The sequence below is a fragment of the Netta rufina genome (genome assembly GCF_964035555.1).
Source record: "Netta rufina genome assembly, chromosome: 3".
In the NCBI taxonomy this organism is placed as follows: Eukaryota; Metazoa; Chordata; class Aves; order Anseriformes; family Anatidae; genus Netta; species Netta rufina.
The window spans coordinates 119,459,656-119,475,766 of NC_140125.1; the positions used below are offsets into that span (position 1 = coordinate 119,459,656).

The window sequence follows — 16,111 nt, forward strand, 5'->3', positions numbered from 1 at the left end:
CTCGTGGCGTTGCCTGTGCAGACAGGAGTGGTCCCAGGACGGTGTTTGTGAGGCTTTTAAATGCTTTGCAGGGAGAGATAAAAAGGTAACGGCGTCAGCATAAAGTGATTGCGCTTCTCTGTTTTGTGGAGGTTTTATGGCACGAAAACAACTCTTCTCAACTTCCAGAGCTCTTAATTGGCTTTTTCCTTTCTTCCAGATACTTTGCTAGTGACAAACTACTGCATATATTCCTTTTTTTTCCTTTTCTTTCTGTATTTCAACACTTTTCCTGAAATAAAGGATTCCCCAGAGCAGCAATCAGGGAGGAAGCATCAGGAGCATCTCATCTGGGTGCCCTGTCTCCAGGCAGTGCCAGGGGCTGCCCAAAACCACCCAGCCCTCTCTATAACACTTTTGAGCCTCCCATCATCACAGTAGCTTTTACTTTCAACCAAACCCTTCTTCCCTGCAGCATGGCAGCACATCTTTCAGCACAAGCTGCCGTGCTGGCTCCTTGGTTCAGTTTTCCAGCCACATCCCTGCCTTCGTGACACCCGGCGTGCCACCAGATATCCACACCGCCCTTAGCCATGAAACAAAAACCTGACACAATCTCTATTTACTCTAACCTTGTGGCGTTACACTTTTTTCTGTCATCTTTATTTATCCATTCGAAGTTCAGGTGTGTTGTGATCGTGGCTCCATGGCAGCGCGGTTGGATCGCAGCCCAGCTCCCTGAGCGCGCCCGCTTTGTGTCACCTCCCTTCCTCTTCTTGCCCCAGGTAAGAACGACGGCTCCATCGGTGGAAAGCAGTACTTCAGGTGCAACCCGGGCTACGGATTGCTCGTGAAACCGGGCAGAGTGAAGAAGGCCACGGGACCGGCCAGGAGAAGGAGCACGGGGCTGAGGGTGCAGGGAGGAGCGGCCGCCGAGAACAGGAGGAGCGGCAACTTCTCCGGCTCGGCTTCCAACCTGGCGTCGCTCACAGCCCTGGCTAAATCGGAAGGAGGAGCCCCGATGCGCCTGGAGAAGAGCCAGAAAAACGCCGAGAACAGGAAATCCTGGGCAAACTGAGACAGAGCCCCCCCCGCACCGCAGCCCGGGGAGCAGATCTCACGGCTTCGGGAAGCTGAAGCATCCCTGCGAACTCCTGGTTTGTGGCAAACACTAATGAAGGGTCTTTTTTTTTCTTCTGCTTGGGGTGATTGACATGTTAATTCTTCGCCTTGTCACGGTGCTGGATCTACACCCAGAGTTTCGTGATGCTTGGGTGTACGCCTGATGGCAGGCAGCGAAAGCTGGCGGCGGTGGGTGGCTGGAAGCTCGGCTCTCCTCCGCCTTTCGGGGAGGGAGGAGATGAGAATTGTTCAAATTACAGCTTGACTTTCCAGTAGCTACAAAATACTACCCACGTGCTAGTGCTTCTCGAAGTGCGACTGGCAATTCTGAAGTCCCCAAAATAACTCTTTTTTTAAAAATAATTTTATAAGAGCTGTGTCCGTCTTGCGTAATACATAACGAAAGGGCAAGGTAAGGATTCTGGACAGGCAGAGAAGGGAACATAAAATTTTACTTGGTTATGAAGAACCCCCAAAACCCCTTTGTTAAGAAGTTAGGTGAGCCAGGACCAGGACCTGCTCTGATTACTGTCCTGCTGCCCTTCCCTCCTGCTGGGGCGGGCAGCACAACCTGATTTATTGCTGCAGTGTTTGAACGAGACGAGTCCCGTGGCCCCACTCTGCAATATTCCTGATCCCTTCTTTTTACAGAAGAGGGGATTTGGGTGAATTTGCTGTCTGTGAGCTACTTAATGTGCTCACCAGGCCAGGGAATCCTCTCTCCCCCTGTCCTTTGGGCTAGGAGGGTTTTTGCAGGACCAGCACTGCAGCGCTGCCCCGTTCCCAACCCGACCCCGTGCTGCTGCCGGGGCTGTGCCTCCTGCCCGCTGCTGGAGGTGGGAGCACCCTGCCCAGCCTTTTTTTAACCCAGTTTTGCAAAACAGGATTCTGGTAAGGGGATGAATCCAGCCTATTTATTTGTATTTATTGTTTTAAAATGAGAAACGTTTGCGCTTTACAATCGCCCGCCACCTGACATTGCACGAGCAGCTCCGCCAGCATCGCTCCCACGAGGCAGCACACACAAAAACCAACCCGGGGGAAGAACTGCAGAGTCCTCCCCCAAACCAGTCTCTTTGGGAGCTTTGGCCTGGCTTTCTTAACGCTTGATTTTAGTTTTGGTACCCCCCTCGCTAGTTTTTAACATCCACAAATTGCACGTGGCCGTACGCGTGCGCATAAACGTGCGCACACCCCGGCATACACGCACTCATTTCTCCAACAAACCAAGGAAGACCACGGGCTTTTATGTCCTGAGCTGTTTATATCTCGTTTAAATAATCACGGGGGGATTGGGCAGCTTGAGCAAGAGGCGTTTTAGCTACGTGGGGAATATTTAGGCTGCTGAATTAAACTTTAATACGTATCTAGTCTCTGTCCGTGTTGCACGCGGGTGTCTAAGTGCCTTAGCCATCTGGTTCAGAGGTCCAAGGGAGAGATACATTGTCATCAGAGGAGCTCGGGCTGCTCAGTGGAGGAGATAATTATGCTGATTTACTGTAATTAATATCATTTATGCAGAAGGAATAAAATTAAAATAGAAACTAATCTGTAGCTGAAATAAGCGGGACGGGTTACAATGCGGCAGGCGTCGCGCTGCCAGGGACTTGTGTATCCTTGCGGCTTTCTGGAACGAGCTTCAGCGCCTCCGAAATTTGCATCGAGAAATCTTAATGTATAATGTACAGACCGGCTTCTAAAGACGTTTTTAGTGTACAGTTGTGTTCTCCTTTCCCTTTGCACGAAGCTCCTGTCCTTTCAAGCCCAGACGATGGGAGAAATGTAGTAGTAAGGAATTCAGATGCTAAAACCTCATGTTTTTTTTTTAAGATTATTACTGTTTTTATAGACGTGATCCATGCAAGGAGATAACATTTTGGGGTGTGATGAGTCTTGCTGATGGAAGAGCACCCGCTAATTAACACAATGCCTCTTATACTGCCTGGTATGTTTTCTAAAACCCCATCTTTAAGGTTTTTCTACTTGCACTTTGTTCCGATGTGCTACCGAATGTTAGCTAATGTGAAGCAGCCCCCTAACCGATGGGTTTTTCTGACAGTCTCAGCATTTCATTTACCGGATTTAGGGATCTCTTTGAAACTCGGTGTCTGCCAGGTGGCCTCTTTGGGGGGGACAGGAGGGAAGAACCTGTCCAAAAGTCCTCCTGAACCCTCTTCAGGACTGATTTATCAAAGGTGCAGCAGTGAAAGGGTGAAGCAGCAGCAGCTGGGCTAACAGTTCGCTATGGGTTCTACCCGCTATAAATTCCTCTGGCCATATTTAACTACACTTTTGACTCTATAAGGACTTATCTAAGTGTTTGCATGTCTGGGGCATGTGCTTGGAGGCTGCAGCCAACTGATATGGGGTGGATTTCTTCTCCCACCCACCCTCAGTCGCGTTACAAAACCCTGCTGTGTGTTTGTAGAGGGGCACGGAGCCTCATCTGAACAGCACTTGCTGCCTGCCCTAGGGGAAATGGTCCTGGAAGCAAATATCCTAAATACTTTTTAGGCTTTTGGCTTTTACCGTCTTCTTTGACTTCTGAAACTAAACCTCCCCTCAAATCCCACCTGCCCCAAAATGCAGCCAGCCCAACCAAATCATGGCACAAGCTCCCCAAAGCCCAGCAAACCCGATTTGGCCACAAGGACGCTCTTGGAGGACTTCTCTGGCTCCCTCCTGCCCCCTCCAACTTCCCCAGCCACCCGAGGTTTCTTCTCAAGATGCTTCCCTCTCTTGGAGCACAGTGCCCATCCCTCTGCTCAAAGCCATCTCTTACTCTGCACCAGCTAACCAGAAAACATCAGTTTAAACCACGATGAAGGTAAATTTATTTTTTTTTTTTTAATTGATAACTAGCAATAGAAACACTTCTACCCTCAGCATAAAGGAGGAGGTGCTCTTAACTGGAACAGCCCAGCCTGGAGGCTGGCGCACTAATAGCTATGCATATTTTTTTCCAAGATTTTTTTCATGCACTTTATACAGGGAAGAATAATATTTAATGCAGGAAGTGTAATTTGTAGCGAGTGTCTCATCTCCTGTGTCTGCTCGGTTGTGTAAGTTGCTTTCTGTATCTGTGAACTGGGGTCGGGGCTCGGTTTCTGGGGGGGGGAGAAAATTGGGTTGGGGGGGGTGAAAATGTGGCAGCCTGCCCGTGTCAGCAGCTCGGTACCCCCAACCTCTGCACGTGGAGCAGGATTTGGCCGTGCAGGGTCGTTTGCTGCAAGTCAGCCGAGAGGATGCTTTTTTTGGGGGGCGTTTTCGTGGGTTTTCTAAGCCAAGCCAAGACTTTTCACTGTGCTATGCTCAACGCTCTTGCGGTGTTTTGACCTTTTTGGCCAAAATAATCTCTCTTTGGCTCAGGGGCCTCTTTGCTTTTTAACGATGTAGTTTAGCTGAGGAAAACTAAGAGAAACGAGTCCCACCTGGGAGTATCGCCCACGTCCTTAAAAAAAAAAAAAGAGGGTGGCTGAGCTCAGACCTCCCCTGCTGCCTGGACGCAGGCTGGGGGCTCAGCACCTCCTTGCTCTGCTACGAACCAAGAGCCTCCAGCTCGTTGTGCCTGGCAGTCCCAAAAACTGATCCAAAGCGAGCTGGGGCGATGCAGGGGCCTGTTCACACTGTACCGGAGCTGCCCAAGAGTCTCTTTTCTCTATCAGTGCTTGTCGTCCTCGTGCTGGCACTGCCAGCTCTTTGCACAAGAAGTTCAATTCTCGCAGTGCCTTATCCCCGGGTCAGGAACGAGTGCAGCGAGGAGGGGGCTTTGCGCTGACCTCGAGTCTCTGTAGCTTCTAGGAAATCGCGACCGTGACAGGTAAATGTGCAGGCTGGTCACACTACAAAACCCTCTGGAGCTGGGGTGACAAATAAGTGTCTTGTTCCTCTATTTCCCTTATATCATCCCTGCTTTCCCTGACGCAGGAGCCGCGCTCCCTGCCTCACCCCAGGGCACCCCAAAAGTGCCCCATAGGTGCCTCTTGCAGCCCCTGCACGTTTTGCTTTTTCACCCCCCCCCACACACCCACCGTGTCTCGGGAGCCTCTTCCAGCTCTTTCTTTCTGTTGATTTTTTTTTGTAAATGTAGTGGGTCTGTATATAAGGAGTGGATATTTACACTGTGGTATCCCGTGTTGATTGGTGTACTTTAAATGAGCTAAAATCCAAAGAGACTTTGTAATGAGCTGTAAAGTTTTTAATTATTTCTGTACAATACTAAATTACTGTAATATTGTATTATACATGCGATGCAGCCTGCCGTACCTAAATAAACTCCTTCTTTAGAGCCTGGATGTCTCTGTTTTATTGATCCAGCTCGCAGCACCAAAACTTTCAGATGCATTTCCCAGCACTACGACGGGAGCAGCGTTCCGTGAGGGTGCTGTGGGTTGTCACCAAGTCAAATGAGGCTGTTTCCTCCTGTTGCCTGTAGTGTTTCTTGCAATTTAGGGATCTTCCCCTAGACAAGCACAAAGCCGACGGCATTGCTGACCTCCTCTTTGGGGCCTGGAGAAATACCCCCTTGCCTACAACTATTGGGTGTGGGAGCCCTCATCGCAGCCCTGTGGCCAAGGAGGAAAGCTGTAAGACTTCACACTGACTAAAAGCAGGTGCTGTGCTTCCTCCCCAGGGCGCTGCAGCCCATTCAAGGGGCTGTTGATGCTGCTTCTGCCTTTCCTTGGTCACAGCAGGGATCTCTCTTCCCTCTGCTCCTTCTGTTCAATAGGTTGTAAAAGTCCACTGCTCCAAAACTGGGCAAAAAAAAAAAAAAACACAAAACACCAACACAACAACAAAAAACTCTTCCCATTGCTCCTCAGGGCTCTCCTCCTCGCATCATCCCTCCAAGTGCTGATGCTGCTGGAGGCTTCTGCCTTCAGGCTGGGGCAAGTTTTGGGGCTTTAGGCAGGTGTTCCCTCCAGGTGCTCATTGTCACTAATTAAGATAATGGCAGTGAATCAGCACAGTGAAAAGAACCTCCACTGCTGTGGCCTACTTCAGATCTTGTGTCCCAGAACAGATCCAGGGCCCACCTCGTGGTGCTCTGGGGTGGAGGGAACCAGGGGCTTTGCTGTGGGGTCAGGGGATTACTCACAGCCCCCCTAGGGGATGCTCCACGGCCTCGGGCTCGGGGAGCTCTCCTAGGAGCAGCCCCCGGCCCCTCTTGGGGCAGCCTGTGCCAGGGCTCCGGCTCCCCTGGGCCCAGCAGTGCTGCCTGAGGGGCAGGGGGAGCCGCCGGGGCTCCAGGCTGGGCCCGGGGCCTCTGGGCCTGGCCCTGGGCACCGCTGAGCAGAGCCCGGCTCCGGCCTCTCCACACCTCCCTGCGGGTACTGACGGCCATGGGGGAGCTCCCCCGGAGCCTCCTCTGCTCCAGGCCCAGCAGCCCCAGCTCTCGCAGCCTCTCCTCATAGCATGGGGGCTCTGGGACCGGCAGCACCCTGGGGACCCTCCACTGGACTCTCTCCAGTATGTCCATGTCCCTCTTGTACTGGGTGACCAGAACTGGGCCCCAGTTCTGAGCAGAGAGGCAGGGCACACGCAGAGGCAGAGCAGTTGGTACATGGGCTTTGGGGAAACCCTGCTCTTGCCAAACCTGCCTCCCAAAAAGCCTCAGGGCTGTGAGAACCCAATGCACTCAACCCGAATTTTAGAGCACCAAGAAATCCTTGAAACTCACTTCCTAGGTCGCTTTTTTTTTTTTTTTTTTAAATAACTTTATCAACTTTTTTTTTTCCTCCCAAATCGAGCTTCATGTTGAAAACAACTAGCAGCGTTGTTTTTGCTTTTGTTTTCATTGTGTGTGTGTGTTTTTTTAAAGCAACAAACATCGTGTTGATTCCACAAATCCATGCTGAAAGTCATTTAGCAAAGGATATTTTTATCAGCGTCTTGCAATCAGTGCAGATATATGGCTTTTTTTTTTTTTTCTTTTTTTTTTCCTTTAAGCCTATCTCCTTTAATGTTTTACCTTCTGAAAAAAAAAAAATAAAAAACCCTTTTGCTGAAACCCAGGAGCCTTTTGAAGTGCCGTCACTTTGTTGGAGGCTCGCTCTTCCCGGAAGGGGGGTGCAGCACCTTCCCGCACCACAGCCTCGCGCTGCTTTGTGTTCTCCAGCCAAAGCTGCTTTTAAAAGGCACCGATCAAAACAAGCAAGGAAGAAGAAGAAAAAAACACACACACACATCCACGCTTCTTTCCCCTTCCTTCCTTCAAATTAATACTGCTTTCACTGTCCTCGTTTGTCTCATCCAACGTGGCCCAGCTGCCGGCTGATCTACGTGCCCAAGGGGCTCCAACCTAGAGCCCTGCTGCTTGGTTTGGGAGCCTCCACCCTAAGCAAAGCACCAAAATCGCCCTCTAGCCCTGGCTGCCCACACCGATTTTAACCAGTTACGGACCCCAGAAAGCCTTTCAGTGAATAAATCGATGACGCCGAGTACAACCAGGCCAGGAGGGAAGGGCGGCCAAAGCGTCCTCTTGCCTTTGTGGCTTTTCTAAATGGGACCTGTGCTCGTTACCTCATTGTTTTGGTTTAATTACCCAGGACTGCTGACCTCCAGCAACTCCTTGGGCACCTCCTGGCCAAGGCCAGGGTGGATGGGGCTTGGGGTAACCTGGTTTGGTGTCCCTGGAGGTGTCCCTGCCCATGGCAGGGGGTGGGAACTTGATGGGCTTTCAGGTCCCTTCCAACCCAAGTCATGACTCTAAGATAGGGATAGGATTAAAACAGCCCCTTGGGCAGTGCTGTGGAGACGAATGGCCGGTTCCTGCAGCACATGGTGGCCCCGTGGCCACCTGCCCTGTCCCAGCCTTGCCCCAGGCTTGGCAGAAGCCTCATGGGGATAAGGACAGGGGCACAGCCACCCAGCACCGCAGAACACCAAAGCAGCACCATAGCATCCATCCCCTGCACTCCCACCTCAGAGACATCCTTACGAAGACACAGCTTTCTCAAATGAGCTCATTTTTCCGTATTTTGAAAGGTAAAAGACACTGGTTTTGTCTCACTCACGTCCCAAGGCCTCTCTGAGGCTTTCACACCAGTCAGCTTCGTACACAAAGGACTATAGGAGAAATCCATCTTTGTTGAGTTATACATTTTTATTTTCTAATAGGTACAATACTAAAATAAACACAAATTAAAAAAAAGTTTTATTAAAACAAAACTGTACAAAAAAGCAGTTATACTACATTTTAATTACAGAACAGTCTACTGTCCAAAAGGCACTAATCCAGAATAGGAGATACAATGATACAGGACTCATTTTAACTATTTTAATCAATACAATAGAGCACTTGTTTCTCTGTCCATTCACATATAGAAACAAGGACTTTTGCTACAGTCATTACACACTGTTATAAATATGAGCCCTACATGTAAAGATGCAGTATCGCTCTCCCTGGGCCAGAATTCAGCTCAAACAAAGCTAGAAATTAAAAAATAATTAAAAAAAAAAAAAAAGGGGAGAGAGCAAAGGACACAAGGGAAGTAGTTGATACTTCATACGTTCGCAGTACCTGCTCCCTGCGGAAGATGTGACGAGTATTAACCTCACCTTCGTTTTGTAGCTGGGAACTGAAGCACACAGAAAGGACCGGTTTTTGCCTCCAGGGTTTGCAGCAAGTCTGTGGCAGAACTGAAAGGTGAGCTCACAGCACCCGATTCCCAAGGCTTTGCATTTTTTTTCCCCGCTACAACCTGTTTTATCCAGGCCTCCTAAGACCCTCTCTTCCCCTGGCCAGGTCTCTAAATAATGCATAAGGAACAATCCCCAAGCGCAAGAGGGAGAAAAACGAGGGCTTTTCTCCTTGCAGCAAAACGCAGAGCAGACCCACTCGGCACCTTGCAGACAAAGGCAGTGATTCAGAGAAGATTTTAGCAAATTCTTCTTAAAAATCAGTATCTTTACTGCAAGGGGATTGAGCCACGAGCAGACAGACCTCGTTTGCTGCAAGTGCTCTTCCAGCAACGCACCCAGCTGCTGCAAAGCCACCAGAGACGCGTGGCTCGCGTGCAGCTCCTGCTGGGGATGGAAGGGTGCGTTGGAAGTGGCACAGGGGAAGTGACAGCACTGGCTTGCCAACTTGCCCTCCTGAAAGCAAAACTACGCTTCGGCAGAGCGCAGACAGCGGTGGGGAACACGAGGTCCCCAGAGCTCCTCGCTCCATCTTCCTCCGTGGTGGTGTTACCTGAGATGCGCTCCCCTGTGATGGTCACTGCTGCTTCCTGGCCTTTTCTTGCCCACTACAAGGATCTGCTCGTCCTCCCTCCCAGTCTGCACTACTGCTTTCTTTGCTTTCCCCCTGAAACGTCAGGCTGAGGAGCAGTAGCAAAGACACTACAGACCGTGGAGGGCGTGCTCGGAGAACACGCGTGTGCAAAGCAAGCAGCCAGCACCGAAGATCACGAATAAATACCACGCTCTCAGCTGAACGAGCAGCCCCGGTTAAGAGAAAGGCCTAGGCACGTCTGCAGGGTCGTGGTGACGAGGAGGAGCATTGCCCAACGCTTTCGAGGCGGACGAGGTTTAACACGCAGGCGGGAGAGGGATACTGCACCTTTCGAACAGTGTCATACACATAAGACAAAGACAGGCATCTGGATGTTAACAAAAATAAGTAACAAAGAAATATGATTAAACAAAATCTCTTCTCACATCATCCTATACTACATCCTCCTTCTGCTTAGCAGAAAATTGTACGTACACAAAAATACAAATACACAATTTTGTAGAACAGTCTGATTTTAATATATTTATATATATTTATATTTATATGAGTGGCAGGTTAGTTCATTATATAGAGCTTTTTGCACTTTTGGCTCATATGCAACAAGGCTTTATAAATTCAGCTTTAGCTTTCATTCAGGTTTTATAGCTTCTTGAACATTTGTTTTCACATTTAAAGCAGCATCCAATTTGCAAGAGGAGTTGGTGGTGGCTACAGCAAGGATCAGGTCACGAGGTTACTCGGGGGCGAGGGGGGAATATACATTCCAGTGTGTGTGTGTGCGCGCTAGTGCTAATGGAGAAAAAAGAAGAACGGACTGTGACCGTATGACTCCAGGATACCATGTTTACCTCTTGAGGTAGGCAGAACACCTACAGCAGATGAGACACGGGTGCGGTTTTCATCGGGGCACGCGGCGCGAGGAACGGACACGCGGGTGGAAGATGCCGACAGAGGGACGCACGGAGACCTAAGAACCTGCTGGCGAGTTGTGGCGGCCAGCAGAGGCTGGACACGGCTCACCCCTCGTGGTATTTCTGCGTTTGGCAGACACGCCAAGGCGGCTGCCAGCCACCCGGCACGCACGAGAGCGCCTGGCTCCCACCCTGCGCCCACCGCGGCCGCGGAGCGAAACGAAGACAGAACCTGAAATGGCAAACCGAGCCCCTAGCGCTCGGCTAGGGCGGGCTTTTGGTCGGGGCCTTTGCTTTTCTTTGTCTCTTTTTGTGCCTCTGACGCTGTTCCGTTGGCTTTTCCCTTCTAGGTTTGCAGCGCTCACTCCTACATTAATCTTTTTTCAATTACAACCGCGGTTATTGACAATCGCTTTGTTTAGGAAAAAAAAAAATAAAATAATCACAGTTTAAAAAAAGGCATCTCTAGAGCAGGGCAGCAGTACAATGTCAAACGGTCGGCGTGTGTTATAGGCTCCACAAATGCTTTATTTTCATTAGTACCCCAGCAATAGATTCCCATTTGATCATTGCTTGTATCAACACCCATCAACATCCTACGAGCTAATTTTCTGTTCTCTGCGAAAGAGATGTCCTTATAGCTTTTCTTGCCAATAGTAATTTCCTAGGCTTTCCCAACTCATGTGTTATTAAGTTGTCAGAGTGAAAACAACATTTTGTTACTAATGAAAAATAAAACATCTACATATGGATTGCTTTCATTTTCGGAATCCTTAAGTGGTGCTAATACATCTTAATAGTGTTCTGTTATTTTTATTTCCTTTTACTATGGTCAGAAGAAATTCTTTAATGCAATTTTTTTTTTAAACTAGCATCGATATCTATCTTTAATTTTACCCACATAAAATTCTCCTGTCTGTTTACAAAATTATAACCACCTGCCAATAGTTAAATTACTTTGACAAAAACGCGTAGCAGGTGCCACTATTATAAGCCTAGAAATAATTAAGAATATAGGAAGAAACTGCCTCTGTGATTCCAAAACGGGGTGATTAAATATGCTTATTAGCCACTTCTACCCAGAATCTCAGACGTACGGGCACCCAGAGATGCATGATTAATGCACGAAGCTATTTGCATCTGTAATCCAAGAGGCAGCTTCCTACCAAATTCTCTCCAAGCTTCCCCCTCTTCCCCGTCCACCCCAAACTGGAGATTGCTAAGGTTTGGCTGAGGAGCAAGATTTGTTAAGGAGTTCCCCGCCAACAAGTTTTAGGCTGAAAACCGAGGGGGGGCAGCACGGGGAAGGAGTGGAGATTACTTTCCAGCCGGGCTCCGGATCCCTGCTGCTCCTCGGGAGCCTCACATGTGGAGGGACTGCAGGGAGGGCTCGTTTCTTAAGAGGGAAATGAGGTCTAATCCTATTCCTCCAGCTCACTCTGGAGTCCTGTTACTCACTTAGGCACTTTTTAAATTGACACTAAGAAAAAAAAAATAATAATTAAAAAAGTACTGCACATATTTCACACTTCCTGGGCTTTCACGGGCCTTGGGAAGATCGTAGAGACCAAGAGGGAGACAGCCAAGGAGATCTGTCAAGAAAATAGTGCTCCCCACGGACACAAGTGACTTGTACCTGTCACCCTCTGATAAAACTGCCGTTGAACTAAATCTAGGCTAGATTTGTTACTCCTGTATTATCTTTAAGGTAAAAAGCCTGTCCTGCGGTGGTCCTGCGGCACTGTGCTAGCATGTTATGGTGTAGGAGCTGACACCTGACTTCCAGAGAGGCACAGGGCTCTCCCAGTCCAACCCAGTGGTGCTGGGCACCTGTACTGGTTTGAGCCAGTGCTGCACTTCACCTCCAAGAACAATCCTGATGGCAAAGCGAGGAGGGCCGGCTGCTGCTGAGGTATGGAACTACGCTGCTTACACCACGGCTAGATCGAAAAGTCTTGTACTGCAACGGGTGATGACATGGAAAATCTGCCCCCCCGCCAAAGAACAACAGGGCTCTGACCCCAGAGAATCTAGAAACGAGTCAAAAAAGTTTCAGGTCAGCACAAGTCTCCACATGCCATCTGAATGGATGCGAAAGGCAAAGAGAAAGAGAAAATTCAGTGGGTAATGCTGAAAGACGGGCAGATCAAAATCCAATCTATTTTCATGACGGTATCTATTTGGAAAAGCCATTTCATTTCAAGTCTCTCTAATCATCTTCAAATCTAAAACAACTTAGAAAAAAAAATTAAAAAGGAACTGGGGCTGCCAAAAGTGATCCCCAGCCCTGGCTGATTGGGGCCCAGTACACAGCCACTTCGGCGAGGCCAAGCAAATCTGTGCATCCTGTCCCAAACCCTCGCAGTAAAAAGCAGGCGACAACACACTAACTGCACCAATTAATCCAGCTTCCAACACAGCTTCCAACAGTAAGTGCAAGCAAGACGCAATAAAATTAAAGGAAAAAATGCTACTACCTCTGTTAACCATGGTCCGACACTTGGAACTGCATTTTTTCACGTAGGAGGCCTCAAGTAAAGCCTGCTGTAAAAGGACTGAATGTATGAACTCTTTTCTTTTTAAATGGTTAGAGTGGACTCTGGAAAATGTTTCATGTTTAGACTTCACCACGGACAATAGATATCTGGACTTCAAGTAGGCAGTTGATACAGCACCATCTCATAGGCAGAAGGAAAGGTGAAGCTGCGATGACTTGGACTGAAGTATTAAAAGAATTTAGAAAACACCTAACTATAAATACACCGCCTGATGTTGAGAAGGTAATAAAGTGCCTGTAGAGGAAAATAGAAGAACGAGAAACGACAGGAATGAAATTCAAATGGCAGAAGTCACCAAAGAAAGGGGAGAAAGGGCACAGAAAGGGGAGAAAGGGCACAGAAAGCAACCGGTCAGTCCCAACGGGAGTGGGAGAGGCACCAACCTACAACTGGCATAGGGAACAAAACCAAACAGATAAACCTGAGCACTCTAACTGTGTGCAAGAAATGTCAAATCACTCTGTTAAGAACAGCCACATCTGTGAAATACCTGTATTTTTCCAAGTTAACTCGCTAGAGTTATCATTGAACATCTACTGAAGTGCAAGGCGCAGTGCCAGTCTTCCCAGTAAAAAAAGACAGTCCCAACATTAATACACAAAGATTATACTTAGAAGTTCCTGTGTCCCTGATTTGTTGACCCAAGCATCAAAACTAAAAGGAGGGAAGGGAGGAGTGCTGCCAGCTAACCATGCTAAAAAACCCCCAAGGTCTTTTGGAGAGCAAAAAGCTCAAAAGTTTTCAAAAGATTTGGAACCAAAGCTAAAATTCAGTACTGGATGGCTCTGTTAATAGCATGGAAATCACAAATATCACTTAGTTTGAGGCTGTATAACCACTGGGTTCAGGTTAGAGCACATCAGTGTAAGAAAACCATTGGTAAACCAGGTAAAATGGATTACTGAGGCGAGAAGGAGCTTGGCTGAAAGACAAAAGAAATAATCTCTATGAAGCAACACAAGTAAAGTTTGGGAAAGAATCGTGTGAAATTCAGTACCAACAAGAATCGGCTGCAGAAGAAAGCGAATGGCTTAGAGCAATGGAAGGAGGTGCAACTCGAAACACTCGTCTGGAATTCCTTCAGGGAAGTAAAGGCTCAGTGTAAGAAATAATTTCAGGAGGAGACATCAGTTCAGCAAGACGACTTCTGCTGGCTGTGATATTTTTGAAGCGCTCTGGCAATTGATAAAAGCATTTGTAAAAACAGCTGCTCGAGGCAATGCAGCTACAGGAAATGGTCACGATTGATCAACGTTTTTTCATGTTAAATAATTTTATGTTCAATCTGCCCAGGTAACAACAGAAAACAGCGCAAGGTACCCTTAACAACTGGAATTCATGTACCCAGATGTCTAATATAGAGAACAGCAACAAAGAAGTTAAGATTAGAAATTCAGACTGACCTGGTCTGGCTTTTGGTTGGGTTCTTTTTTTGCTTTTACACGAGAAGCAAAAACAAAGGTTGGACAGAATAACGCTGTTCCAGAGCTACCAGAGCTGCTCAACAAGGCTGGGAGGATGTATCGCTGTCTCAGTAGAACAGACACACTGAATCTGTAAGATACTGAAGCAAATCTAAGTAACACAGCAGCAGACATAAACCACCTTTTATCACATCTACATTTGTTTGATTCCCATTATGGCAGAAGTACAAAGTGTAAAAAGGTATTTATCATATATATAACTGGAACTTCCCATGGTTTAAGGCACAACATGTTCTCTGATGGCAAGTCACACTTTTTAAATGAAGTTCGTACTGCAGAGAACCCCTCTAGTACTCAAATCTCTACAAACAATTAAATACTAAGAACAGGTTATAACTGTAAGAGTAGAAGACAAGCCTACCTCTTTGGAATCAGAGTTTTATGATTAAGGCCAGAAGGGACCAGTCTACAAGGAGACCCTGCATATCACGTGGGTTCTCAAATATCTGATGCAAACTTCCTACTCTGTCTTCATCCAGTGGGATGAATGAACCACCCTGCCCTTCCAAATGCAAAAAAAAATAAAATAAAAAATCCCCTAAGGGTTTATAAACATAAACAGACTTCCCACCCCAACACATTTACAAATGCCTTCTTCATGTCCATGGATACTTCATTGACTTCTTTACTCCTAATCAGAAGCCTGATTTTCAAGGTTGTTTCACTGAATTGAATTACTGACAATGCAACCGCAGGACAGTTTTGTTCCTGCTCTGCTGTAAATCCTAGCAGGCATTAACTGAGTGTTGTTGAAATCTAGGGGCAATTCTCACCTGGAGTTAACTCTAGTAGCTCTGCAAATGGGAGGATCTATTCCCTAATCTCAGGTAGTATTTATTGTCTCCAAACACCTGGAGAAACAGGGCTGTGACTTGAAAGAGCTCTAAAGGAAAGGAAAAGAGACAGAATTAAACTGCTCCTGCCCAGTGAGCAGCTGTGTGCTTAGCTAAAGTGACAGGCAGCTACCCCTACGACGAAAAGCACGTCTCAAATTCCAACAGCAGCTCCTCATCATGCTATAAGGTGTGCCTGGCCCAAAGAAACATACATTGATATCTCAGAGCATTTAATGAGCTGCTTCAGCTATCTCACAGAATCACAGAATCATCTAAGTTGGAAGAGACCTCCAAGATCTCATCAATAAAGCCCCCGAGATGTTTACCTTTCTCAACCAGTAATCACACCCTTTGCACAGTGCACCTGGTCTTTCTCAGCATCACACTTCCCCTTTGCCATGCTGAACCCAGCGTAGCTCCATCTCAACTCAGAGCAGCCTACTCAAGGCAGAGAGGTGAAATGTTCTCACTGCTGCCTTCCACTCCAAAATTTCATCAAACCTTTTGAGCAGAAGGCAGCTTGAATGTGCCCGGGGAGAGCTTATGCCATTGCAAAGATCTGCTTACTTGCCATCAAGTATAAATGAAAAGGTTTTCACTCTGGTATAGGAAAAACTGGTCAATGAGTTGATATTGTGAGTCCCTGGCTCTGGTTTACTCCTGCATGATGTTTTCAGCTCTGTCACTACAGTCCTGTCAAAGAGAGATAGCAGCAATGTTACCAGCTGACAGGCAAAAAAATCCAACGTCAAATGTGCTTTGAGGAATGGAATACATGCTCAATATTCTTACTGTAATGTATCAAGAAATATTAATTAATCATTTGCTTTCATTAAGTCTTTGTCCTCCTTGAGCCATTTGACAGATAAACTTTGTAGGTAAAATGTGTTTTTAAATCTCCAATGATGTAAAATACATCTCAGAAGGCTGAAGTCAAGCTCTTAATTACAGAGGTGGGTTATTTAAGCTACATATGCCATCTTGC

At 47.4% G+C, this 16,111-nt stretch overlaps 2 protein-coding genes across 5 annotated transcripts in view; one reads left to right on the forward strand and one right to left on the reverse strand.

The window, feature by feature from the left end:
- Positions 1-5,303, forward strand: part of KIF13B (kinesin family member 13B) — a gene marked incomplete at its 5' end in the record, with an annotated part of 119,417 nt that extends 114,114 nt beyond the window's left edge. Inside the window, one exon of the mRNA XM_084284543.1 lies at positions 765-5,303. Coding sequence (XP_084140669.1) covers positions 765-1,057 — 293 coding nt within the window. The 3' untranslated portion in view covers positions 1,058-5,303. The remainder of the gene's footprint in view (positions 1-764) is intronic.
- A 2,893-nt stretch (positions 5,304-8,196) lies between these two features.
- Positions 8,197-16,111, reverse strand: part of HMBOX1 (homeobox containing 1) — a 117,232-nt gene continuing 109,317 nt past the window's right edge. For all 4 annotated transcript variants that reach the window (XM_084284783.1, XM_084284782.1, XM_084284781.1 and 1 more), the window contains exon 12: positions 8,197-10,660. The gene's annotated coding sequence lies outside the window, so the exon portion shown is untranslated. The remainder of the gene's footprint in view (positions 10,661-16,111) is intronic.